The 12,978-nt window shown below is 38.6% G+C and overlaps 1 protein-coding gene across 1 annotated transcript in view; it reads left to right on the plus strand.

The window, feature by feature from the left end:
* The window catches only part of MCM4 (minichromosome maintenance complex component 4), a 49,818-nt gene extending 39,018 nt beyond the window's left edge, over window positions 1-10,800 (plus strand). Inside the window, exons 13-17 of the mRNA XM_030214171.1 lie at window positions 922-1,049; window positions 2,683-2,890; window positions 8,600-8,828; window positions 9,600-9,733; window positions 10,534-10,800. Of these exons, the coding sequence (XP_030070031.1) occupies window positions 922-1,049; window positions 2,683-2,890; window positions 8,600-8,828; window positions 9,600-9,733; window positions 10,534-10,626 (792 nt within the window). The 3' untranslated portion in view covers window positions 10,627-10,800. The remainder of the gene's footprint in view (window positions 1-921; window positions 1,050-2,682; window positions 2,891-8,599; window positions 8,829-9,599; window positions 9,734-10,533) is intronic.
* The last annotated feature ends 2,178 nt before the right edge of the window (window positions 10,801-12,978 follow it).

Below are 12,978 nucleotides of genomic sequence, written 5' to 3' on the forward strand. Positions count from 1 at the left end.
CAATGAAGTTGTGTGGAAATACCTTTAAAACAAATAGGAGGAAATATTTTTTCACTCGATGAATAAGCTCTGGAATTCGTTGCCGGAGGATGTGGTAACGGCGGTTAGCATATCTAGGTTTAAAAAAGGTTGGGAAAAGTCCATAGTCTGCTATTGAGACAGACATGAGAAAGCCACTGCTTGCCTTGGGATTGAGAGCATGGAATGTTGCCACTATTTAGGATTCTAAAATTAGAAATAAGGAGACGTGTACAACATAGCAGATTCTAGAAAACTTCCATAATATACAGTATTTTTTTTACTTATTACTCATTGTAGCAGCAGAGCAAAAAGGACACAATGGCATCAGACCTAAGTAAGAAAAAACTGCAAGACCTCTTACAGTGCCCAGCTATTTCAAGTCAAAGCTTATAATGTGATATCAATCATTTGCCAAGAGGTCCTTATGATCAACTTACTATCTTTTATTCAGTATCAACATTTTGTCAAACATAATATCAGCAATTGTAAACAGAATCAAAAACAAAATTTAAAAAGCAACCACTTATCTTTAGAAGTGTTGTCTGCACCATATACTAGCAACCACAAAATGAAGCACCCGACACCCACTCAAAATGATGGCATTTTGGTCAGTGAAAGACCTGCATCCAGAGTTATAAACGAGCAGTCGCCATAAAACGCTCTACTCTCAAAACTAGGACCCCCTTTTTCCTGAGTGTACCATTTGGGTTTCTGTCAGGTACTTGTGATCTGGATTGGCTACTGTTGGAAACAGGATACTGGGCTAGATGGACCATTGGTCTCACCCAATATGGCTATTATGTTCTTGTGATTGCCAGATGATTGGATTGAGCACAGGAAGAAAGTTAGTACAGGTTGGGGGGATGTTCTGTAATTTGTGCATTGTATTACTCTTGGTAGGCAGGAATAATTTGCCAGCTGAATGCCCGCACCTCTGTCCTGGCTGCAGCCAACCCTGTGGAGTCGCAGTGGAATCCAAAGAAGACAACAATTGAAAACATCCAGCTTCCTCACACGCTACTATCCAGGTGAAAGGGGACACTTTACTTTCTGTAGTTGTGTGTTTTGCTTATGTGTACCGGCAACTTCTATATCTTAGACGATGACACAAGACTTCCCTCTAGATGGCCAGTGGTTCTAAACACTATCCTCAGGATACCCTCAGCCACAGATATTCTGGATATGCTCAATAAATATTCATGAGCTAGATTTGCTTGTGCTGCCTCCCTTGTGTTCAAATCTGTCTTGTACATCCCCTAGCCAGTGGTTTTCAGGGTATATTCCAGAACTGGCTTGAGAACTAGTGCTCTTGACTTTCACAAGAATCTAGTGGGGGAGGGGGGGGTTAGCAGTGTGCACATACGTGGTTTGATAAGTATATGTACATTTATTATATCCCAGAGCAATAAAACATTTTATGCAACAACGCCACTGCTTATTTCTAGGATAAGACATAAAGTCTGTTTTACTGATCTGGGATCTTGCCAGGTACTTGTGACCTGGATTGGCCACTGTTGGAAACAGGATACAGGGCTTGATGGACCTTCAGTCTGTCCCAATATGGCAAATGCTTATGATGTGATATAGAGTATCGTTCTCTTATACAAGAAGTTGACAGGAGCCATCCAGAAACCCTAATAAAAATAATTCTTGAACCCCATGTTTCTGGATGTTCTTCATTTTCTAAAACTGAAAGATGTTGAAATATTTATCCAAGATGCTCCAGAATGGTTTCTTTATTGCTGGCTCAGTACTGACCAAGAAATGGCGTGAGTGGTTTGCCTCTTGCTGTAATCTCTCTAGTTCTGTTTGTGCAGAACAGGATACCTGGAACTGAAGATGAGCTTGATACTAGATGTTGTTTGGAATTGCATTAACACTATGCTGTATCAAGTGGGAAAATCAGTTCCCTCCTTGATAAATTTACTATACAATGTCCTTCAAATGTTAACTCCCTAAAAAGCTTTTAAAAAAATATTACATATAGATTGTAGTGGGTTTCCACATCTATCTGTCTTATGGTATACATGATTGTATTATGTAGATTGAATACCCTTGTTTATTAAGAGAGTTGTGAGTTTCAACTTTGAATATAATTTGGTGGATATATACACACACACACACACACACACACACACTGTATGTGTGTAGATATATAATAAGTGGGGAAAACATGCCTCATGGATTTCTTTCTAACTCGTCTGCATGTAAATGTATGGGGGGGGGGGATGGAGGGATGTGTACATCAGAGCTTTCCAAACTGTGTCATGAAACCCACATTTAGGTTTCATTGACCTGCACCACCTAGGGGTCATGTGCTTTCTGCTGCCATGCCAGCTGCAAAAAGACTGGCAAGCCCTGGTATACTTGTGTGTCTGTGCAATTGTGTTGGGGTGTATGTATGTACTTTATATGTTTGTGATCAAGAGAGGAGATAAGAGGGCTCACATAGAGGGTGTGGGGAGTAACTAAAGAATTACAGATGTAGGTTTCTGCCAGGTACTGGTGACCTGGATTGGTCAGACCTCAGTATGGCTATTTCTTATGACTGTGTTTTGTATAGCACTCAGTTTTGTGGGCAAAATGATAGGCGGATATACATTTATTAAATGTACAAATTAAGTTCTGATGGACCCATGTTCTGATTTCTTTTTCCTGCAGGTTTGATTTAATTTTCCTGATGCTTGACCCACAAGATGAAGCTTATGATAGGCGTCTTGCACACCACTTGGTTGCTCTGTATTACCAGAATGAGGAGCAGATTGAGGAGGAGCATGTGGATATGGCTGTACTGAAGGACTACATTGCGTACGCTCGGACTTATATCAGTCCTAAGCTAAATGAAGAAGCCAGTCAAGCTCTTATTGAGGTAATTAAATTATTTTGAGCCTCATTGCTTTCTCCTTTTTTTGAGGGCAGTGGCTATTGAGGGTAGTTTGGTTTATCTAGAATGATAATTTTCTGTTTTAACAAACTAGGGTTACAAATATGAAGTATATGGTTCCTGTACCCAATTTTTTTGCAAGTATGTGCTGTTAAACATTTTAGTTCATTCACTCTGTGCCCTGAGAAAGGCAAGGACAAATCAAAGGTATACATATAGAGTATTATATACTATGTAAAATGAATTTATCTTGTTGGGCAGACTGGATGGACTGTTCAGTTCTTTATCTGCCATCATTTACTATGTTACTATGAGGCATATTTTCAAAGCACTTAGCCTTCCAAAGTTCCATAGGTTTCTATGGAACTTTGGAAGGCTAAGTGCTTTGGAAATATGCCTCTTAGTCATTGATACCCATATGTACCAAGACAGCCGGCTCCTCCCCAGCACTGTCTAAAATCCTAACTAGGTGATACGTGAGGTCCGCCACCTTTGCACCAGGCAGGCAAGTGACCAGGCGATCCTCACTTCTACCAGGCATCCAGCTATCTACATGCCTAATAATCGAATTCTGTGTTTATCAATAATCTACAATTTCTCTTTAAGTTAACCAAGCACAGAGCAAAACAATGTCACATACCTAGAGAAATGTCCTCTTGTTTTGATACCTTACTTGTGCATTTGTATCTTGTTGGCATTGTACTTTGAAAATCAGATTTAAAAAAAAAAACAAACAAAAGTGGTATCAGCATTTCTTCTCAACCAATCTGTGGAGCTTCTGCCCTTTCGCAGAGAAGATGGAAGAGGACAAAAACATCTAGCAAATAGCCATTTTGGGGGGGAAAAAAAAAGATAAGACGTTTTTCCGTTTTGAAAATGTCTATATTCCCCACTTGAATTTTGGACGTTTTTAGCAAAACATTCAAAGTTTGACTTAGACGTCATATCAAAAATGTCCCTCTATGTAACTTTTTAAGTCAACGCACTTTGAAAATACACTTCCAAGTATATTTCCATGGATTGATTTTATTTTATATTTTATTTATTTAACCATTTTTAACACACCTATTCTTATGATCTTAAGTTTGTCTCGTTGCGCAGATGGACTCTTGGGGGTCCTGTTACTAAGATGTGCTAACCAGTTTAGCGTGCGCTAAATGTTAAGAAGCCCAGAGGTGTAAAATGGGCTTCTTAGCATTTTGCATGCACTAAATCAGTTACTGCTTCTTAGTAAAAGGACCCCTTAGTCTTGTTTGTGTTTATTTTAACTTATTCTCTTCCTCTCAGTTTAATTTTGCTTTCATGAATTTTGAGTTATTAAAATGTCTATTGAAAAAGAATATAACATGTATCTATGTATATTTTGTGCATACATGCTGCATGTATACACTTATGAAACCTGCAGTACAACATACGGCTTTGTGATATCTCTGATACAGGATGTGGCCTTCCAGTTACAAAAAGATTCCCCAGCTTTTTAAGCTATCAGAAGAGGCCAGACCACATATAATTTCATTCCTCATAATATTCCTAGAAGCTATAAAATACATTTTGGGGATAACTACTATGAGCATTAGGAAAACCTTAAAACTTCTTGAAAAATCTTTTTCACTGGAATTCCTTAAGAAATAAGTCATATTTTAGGAAAAACTTAAAAAAACAAATATTTTAAAATCTAAGTACATTCTCCATACATTTAGCACCAAACTACCTAATATTGGCCATCGCAGTTGCTAAAAAGTTCTGCATGTGGTTTCCAACCTAGAGATAGAGGTTTCTACCTGACTAATAATATTCTCATGATAACTAAGTTTATCCATAGATAAAACACCACCAGAAGGTGGAGGAACAGAAATCCTTACAAATGTGAAGCAAGTAGGAGAAAAGAAGATGGCTCTTCACAAACAAGCCATGGAATGCAAGTCTGTGAATATAGTGCTTATCTGTTGTTGATACTCATTCACTTTGAAGACTCTACATGGGACCATGTTTCGGCAAGGGTGCCTGCCTCAGGAGTCTATTGCAATAAATATGAATAAAAGTACTCCGTTCCCTTTGATCAGTGATTTAGAGGTTTAGTTTTGTGTCGCACCTGGGTGAGATAGTTCTTTGGTAATAGGGGTGAGAAAATGGGAGGGGGAGAGTGGGGCTGAGCTGTTTTATATTTTTTGGAGGTATTGCTCAATGGAGTCTCCTACGTGATTAGACTCCATAACATTTATTTTCTATGCTGTTGCTGTTCATGGGTTCTTTGAAACTGCAATTAAAAAAAATACTTTGAAATAAAAGTAATCTGTTCCTGCTGCAGTTTTTCCTGCTGTGTCCATCTAGCACTGTACTGTATCGGGGCGTGGAAGCTTGCTCTGCCCACTGCTGACATCACCCGCGGCTATTTCAATCCAGTGCCTGGGAAAGAGGTTTCCATCTTCAGATCTTGGTGCTGTACATTGTTCCTGGTGCAGTTTTTCCTGCTGTGTCCAACTAGCACTGTGCTGTACAGGGGTGTGGGAGCTTGCTCCATCCAATGCTGACGTCATCGGCGGCTATTTCAATCCAGTGTCAGCGCATCACCTTAGGCACGCTCTTTTGTGCAGCGACTGCGCAGTGACTGAGTAAGAGACTGGTTGGGGTATTATATTTTCTTATTTTTTTTGTAGTTTTAAATTTTTCTGTATTGTTCAGTAGAGGGTATATTGGGTTGTTATGGCTTGTGATTTAATTCCTGGATAGTAAATGAATTTAAAGTGATTTTGTTTGGTTTGATTTATCTGTTTTAATTAGAAGGGCATTATGACTGTGTTTTCTATTCCAGTGAGAATTGGATATAGTCAATATTGGTGATTTAAACTCAGTTTTGCCACAACCAAGGCTTGATAGATGTTTCGTTGAAGTACCCAAAATTGATTTCAGAACTGTTCAGGGTTTTAGGAGTTATAGATTTGCATTACTAAAAATGCTCGGTCAGTAGGAAATAGTTTCCATTCTATTTGATTTAATACGGAATGGGGGGGGGTACAATGATTTTTGTATTGCTGAAGATGCTATGATTTTGAACCTGATTTGCCTCCTGGTTTTCATGTCATTTCTCAACCCTGCCTTGATAAGAAGGGTGGTGGGTTATTGGTGGCTTTTAAAGATTTTATTAGTTTGGTAAAAAATTAAGGTTTAAATATTCCAGGAATTGGCTTTGTCTTCTAGAAGCTTATGTATTTTGCTATGTTGTTGTGCAAGTGAGATTTTGATCTCTGATTTATTCTTTCCTATTTGAAGTGATGAGTGATTTAAATTTTATTCCATCAAATACAGTTATATTAGGGGATTTTAATTTACATGTTGATGCTAGTGGTACTGATAGTAAGGTTGCTGATTTTTTTAGATTTGTTTTATATGTTAGGGGGGCAACAGATTGTCTGACAGACGACTCATAAAGGAGGCCACATTTTGGATCTTATTTTTATAGACAAGGGGACTACAAATTTTATTTTGTTAGGTAAAAATTTTATGCAAATTCCCTGTTCTGATTATGTGAATATTAGGTTTAAATTTATGTTCATACATGTTTTATTTTACAGACTTTTGCTCTAGTGGCTTACATAACTTTAGATACAGTTGTTAGTTTACACTCCATCCACTTTCTCACAGTTCTAAAGGTCAGTACTTGTTCATACCATTTGTTTTCACAATATATGTTCCATATTACTGTATACTTGTCTTCATGTATTATTTCTATTGTATGTATAGGCTAGGAGTGTTTAAGCAGATGCTGTTTTATATATTCACCTTTTTGGGCTTATTTTATATTCTTAACAGATTTATTATTTATACCCATGTGTCTCCTTTGTGTATATATGCACTTTTTAATATTCATGGTTTAAATACTTTAGGTTTATCCTTTTGTATAACCATTTTAGATTTTACATTTATAATTTTGCATTCTTTGATTTGTAAATTTTATTTTTTCATTCTTTTTCTATGTATTTGTATTCATTTTACAATTGTACATTCTTTTGACTGCAAATTTTTATTGTTTTATTGTTTTTCATTTTACTTTTATTCATATTTATTGCAATAGACTCCTGGGGTAAGCACCCTTGCCGAAATATGGTCCCATGTCGAGTCTTCAAAGAAGAATGAGTGTATCAACATCAAATAAATACTGGATTCACAGATTTGCGTTCCATTGTTTGTTTGTGAAGAGCTATCCTCTTTTCCCCTACTCTTTTGGACTGTTTACTAAGTTTATCCACCTCTTCCCTTGAAATGTTAGCAAGAGAGAATCAGTGTGGGATACACTCTTCCAGATATCTATCGATGACACTTCATCTATAGATGCTTCAGAATTCTGATGGCATTCCAGTACAGGGCATAAAAGCACCTGTGGAGGAGGGACCCCATTCTGCCCTGATGAGGCTCCTAATGCAAGAAAAAGAGCTGTCACTGACATGCTGAGGATCCAGATTTGGAACTCACTAAGTCTATATAGAGGGGATGGAGGAGTTCTGTCCAGGGGGCTCAAGGATGCTCCATATAACTGAGGAGAGGCAGCATTAGAAGAGTAGCCTAAAAGTTAGTGCAGTGGTCTGAAATTCTGAAGAGCACAGATAAGGTTTTGTTTTGCTTAATATTTCACTCAGTATAATTCTGTGGAAGGTTTTTTTATGTCTGTGAAGTTACTGCCAGCCTATGTTCTGTTTAGGATTATTTGGGCTAGGCTCTGAAACTTCTTCCTTCCAAAAACAAATCCAACAGAAGTCTGTAATAATTTCACCATGCAATGGTAGTAACAAGTGTATTGGAAGAGTTTGTGTTGGGTATATAGATATATTTTCACTCTTCATTCCCTATTTGGATTTAACATGAACTGGGTTTGATTCCCACTGTAGCTCCTTGTGACCCTGGGCAAGTCACTTAACCCTCCATTTCCCCAGTTACAAAAAAAAAAATGTGAGCCCAGTAGGGACAGAGAAAGTACCTGCATAGATTATGTAAACAGCTTTAGTAAAACCACAGAAAGGTGATATATCAAGTTCATGACTTTTTTTTTACCCCTTTACCTTTACAAATATTTCATGTACTTGATATCAACTGAAGATATGTATCCATACACCTTCTGGTTGTTCCAATAAAGCCAGAAGAGGCCAGATTTTTTTTCTTGATCTTTCTCTTCCCTACTGAACAGTAGCCCAAAACACCAAAAAAAGAAAAAAAACCTCTTCAATAGTTATCTGGTGGCACCAAAGGGTGTTCTTCTTTGGTCATACGCATTGGTCGTGCACCACAGAGAAGGTTGCAATTAAGAGGACTCTGTTGCTACCTGTGTTGTCATCAGAGAGTGGTCACCAAATACCAGAAGGCCTGGTTTACCATCAGCAGCTCCTCCATTTCCATTGGCCTCCTGGAATGGTTCTGACTCAGCTTCCCCTCATGTGCCTAGCATGTCTGGGATCTTGTACTCTGTAAGTATCTCTTCCTCTACCTCTGCTTCATTTCTGAGGTATGAGCACTCCCAGTTTAAAGGTTGACAACGTTCCATATTTTTTATAGATGTTTATGACATTCTTTATTTCCAGAAAACTATCAAACCAATTTGTATTTGTGCTGTGAGTCTCAATGTGTAGCACAACATGGAGCATCTTGCTCTCAGAATCATTTTGCTTGAGTTTTCTTCATTCGGGTTGGTTCTTCTCCCCTCAGGCTTATGTGGACATGAGGAAAATTGGCAGTGGTAGAGGTATGGTGTCTGCATATCCCCGCCAACTGGAATCTCTCATTCGGCTCTCGGAAGCTCATGCAAAGGTGCGCTTTTCTGACAAAGTTGAAACAATTGATGTTGAAGAAGCAAAACGGCTCCATCGTGAGGCTCTGAAACAGTCTGCTACTGACCCAAGGACTGGCATTGTGGACATCTCTATTCTGACCACAGGTTTGATATGAGCTAAGGTTCTGACTCTGAAGTCTTTTTCTTCTCCACTTTTTTGTGTAAAAAAAAAAGTATAGTAGTTATAGATCAGAGTACGCTGCGAGGCGCGTGTATAGAAACATATTAATGAGCTTCACAGGGTTTGCTCCTCAGGTCATATTGCTACTACTGCCACAGTTCTGACAATGGATGACTGAAATTTTTCAGTTGCCTATTAAGTAGAGGAGAGAGGTAGCCGTGTTAGTCCACTCTTAAGGTTATCAATAGAAATCAAAGAAAATAAAACATGGAAAAGAAAATAAGATGATACCTTTTTTATTGGACATAACTTAATACATTTCTTGATTAGCTTTCGAAGGTTGCCGTTCTTCCTCCGATCTGAGGATCTGAGGAAGAAGGGCAACCTTCGAAAGCTAATCAAGAAATGTATTAAGTTATGTCCAATAAAAAAGGTATCATCTTATTTTGTTTTCCATATTTTGTTTGATTTCAGTTGCCTATAAAACTGCAAAATTGTATTGAGAGGGTGTCCAGTTCCTTATCTGACATTTTTCCTAACTGTAGATTTCAAGTAAACGTTGCCATATTAAGGTGGGTCAGATCAACTGAAACTGTGTTGTATAAGCTGAATCTTACCTACCCGATAAGTGAGGAGGCTGTTATATTTATTATTATTTATTTATTTATTTTCAAGACCAGCCAGCAAGACACCAAATGACTTTACATTTTTAAATTTATTTTACTTCTGCTGATCTATTGTCTTAATCCTCTTAGGAATGAGTGCCACTGCCCGCAAACGCAGAGAGGAATTAGCCCAAGTGTTGAAGAAACTTATTCAGTCTAAGGGCAAGACACCAGCACTGAAATATCAGCAGCTTTTTGATGATCTCCGGGCACAGTCTGATGCAGTAAGCATCTGTTTTAAAGTCATTTACATGTACTGTGAAGTGTTCGTGTTGGGGGAGGGGGAGAGGTTTGTTGAGTCGTGTCGTGTCGTGTTAGTCCACTTTTAAAGGTAATAAATAGAAATAAATCAAAACATAGAAAAGTGTGAAGAAGGGTGCTATATTGGAGAAACAAACCAGATGCTAAAGGCGAGACTCAGTTTACATAGACATAATATTAAACATTCCAGTGCCATCCAAGATGTCACCTCTGTGGAACAGCACTTTATAAAACCAGAACACTCTATCAATGATTTTATGGTAAGGATACTAAAAGGAAACTTTAAGATAATCCAAGTAAAGCCATCCAAATGATGAAATATTTTGACATCCACCAGACAGAACTTAACAAAGATCTTGGCTTTCTATCCCACTATAACCCATAAAATTACACTGCTTTGTCACCCTCTTATCATCCACCCATCTCTCCCCGTTTCTTACCTAATCCACCCCACTCTCTTTCTCTGGGACTATCATTGGAATGCTTTGTGTTTCACTTATATATTCAGATATTTGTTAACCCTTCTTCAGATCAGAAATAAAGAAATATTATCTTCGAAAGCTAACATCGAAAAATGTATTTAGTCCAATAAAAAAGGTATCAACTTATTTTCTGGGTTTTCTATTTATTACTTTGAACAAAACTGTAATCATGTGCTGTGAAGGGCAGTAATGTGTATGTAATATTAATTCCCTTTTTTTTTTTTTTTTTTTTAATTCTTTCCAAACGTCTACTTATGCATGTTTTGTTTTTTTAACTTCAGGCTATTACAAAGGATATGTTTGAAGAAGCACTTCATGCCTTGGCTGATGAAGACTACTTAACTGTTACTGGAAAGACTGTTAGATTGCTGTGAAGCTGATCTTTTCTTAAGCAGTGTTGTACACTGCCTTGCTACATGTGCTTTTCACACCATATACCTGTATGTTTACTTAAGTGTATTATCCTTTGATAGTGTTGCCAAGTAGTTGATGGTGACCAATCAGCTAATACCACTGCCATTACTGTAAATAGTAAAGAATAATAGGAAGAAATAGACATTTTTATCTTTTCTCTTCCAGGGTAAGACTGGGGGCATATTTGTTGAGTGATATATTATTTCAATAAAATACATTCTAGTACAAATTTGTATTTTTGTTAAAAATAACAGTTTACAAAAGTGTTCACAGGGGCCAAAATCTTTGACTTTATTGATTAATGTGCTGTATTTTGGAACTGTTTTGCATTCCTTCTGATATCCTGCAGACACTTCCTGACTGCAATTTCTCCATACAAGTGTGCAAAGAAGACTTCTATTTGAATTAGACCCTTTATCAATTGTAGCATAATATTTGCATTCTAATGTGGTTGTATAAAATTTGCAATAATTAGCAGGGACCTATTGAAACGCAGCAGAGGAACCAGCTCTATCTTCCTCCCTACACCTAGTACTCTCTTTCAAGATTCACCCTCCCTATAACAATTTATTCACTCTCTAAATCAACCCTCTATCTGCCCAGCAGCCTGCCTCTTGTAATAACACTCTCGAAGACCCCACTGCAGCAGGACAAATTCAGTTAACTTCTATAGAAACTGGGCACTATTCAAGTGGGCTGCAACACAGAGGAAAGGGTGGAATAAATGAGATGTCTGTCATTGCATGTTAAGACAGCCAAATCATTACTGCAGTTCTCAGAGACACCAAATTCTAACTTAAGCCAGTGAAGTAGAGTTCTTTGGGAAGGGATGAAAGAACTCTAATCTTTTGGGAGAAAGGTGCAATCGCAGCAGAAGAATATCCTCTGCTGAATAATTGGATCCTCTCAAACAAGGCTGTAGCAAGGTATGTGCGGCTGATACAGCTGCACTTGAGTGCAAGAGAGAGGGGAGCAACAAAATTGCACCTCATTCATTGCCTCCCCTCCTTGGCCAGCATCTCCCCTTTCTCTCCCTATGTACCTTCCCCCAAGTGCATCCATCCCCCTCCTGCAAGCACTACCTGAAGGATGCCCTAGTCATCTAGGATAGGGAGCGCAGCAGCGATGCCCGGTTGCTGCTTCCTGTCCCTGCTATGGGTTCAAAATGTTGGCCGTGATCTCTAGCAGTAATCTTGAGACTACGGCTACAAGTTGTGGCTGCCAGTTTGTACCTGGACTGGGTATCACTGCTGCCCACCATACTCCAGATAACCAGGGCATCCTTCAGGTAGGCTAGGGAGGGTTTTTTTTTTTTTTTTGGGGGGGGGGAGGGGGTGGATGATCTGGGATGGTTGGGGTTGGAAGCACTTGGGACACAATTAAAGCTTGCTATGGCCCTGTTCTTTTCAACCAGTCTGAGACTATAGTCCAGTAACAACGGGAAGACATAGGGGATCTCAAGCCTTCTGCTGTACCAGATATGCACACCATTGTCTTCTGGGCCAGACCAGAGCTACGCGGATGACTGTAAAGTAAACCTCTATTTTCAGGGGTCACAGAGAGAATGTAAACGGGTTTGCTTCTCAGCCAGGCTGAATGAGAACAAGGATTCTGCTGGAACCCTGCTCTTTCTGAGCGCTGAAGAATTAGTCAACTGTGGTAATTTTGTGAGTTGATACACTAAATTGTCTCCTGGAAGACTTCTGGTACAGTTTTCATTCTTTGGGTTATAGTGTATTTGTACTGAGGATGTTATTTGGGACATGTTCTATTTCTGCTGTATGGGCCACTGAGAATCAGAAGAGGTTTTGGTAGGCCCAATGGAACAACAGATTTGCTTCAGGGCCACCATTGCATTTAGAGTGCCCCCTTTTCTCTTTTACATGTCTTAACTTCATGGTATTCTCTAAAAGTACCTGAGTTGCTGCTTTACTCTCTAGAGGTAAGTGTAATGTAAAGGGGCTAGCCTGATGGCTTTTGATTCCAGTATGTTGACAGACCATAAAGATCGCATTTTGGAGTAAAGATCTTGCACCACCTGACCCAGACAGTGAGCAACCTATATTCATCCAATAAGACCACAGTTCATTTGGGAGCTCTTAATACATTCTTTTCAAAAAACTTTTGGAAAGGTACTAATGTAGAAAAAGAGAAAAATGAAGGCACATAAAGACCATATGGTCTGTCCAGTCTGCCCGTCCATGTCATCTACTATCTCTTCCTCTCCCTTAGAACTGTGAACTGGGTGGATGGTGGAAGGGAAAGATAGTCTTCAAACGTTTTCTGGTCTAATCTGACCTGTATCAGAAAAA

The sequence above is a fragment of the Microcaecilia unicolor genome, chromosome 1 (assembly GCF_901765095.1).
Source record: "Microcaecilia unicolor chromosome 1, aMicUni1.1, whole genome shotgun sequence".
NCBI classification, from domain to species: Eukaryota; Metazoa; Chordata; class Amphibia; order Gymnophiona; family Siphonopidae; genus Microcaecilia; species Microcaecilia unicolor.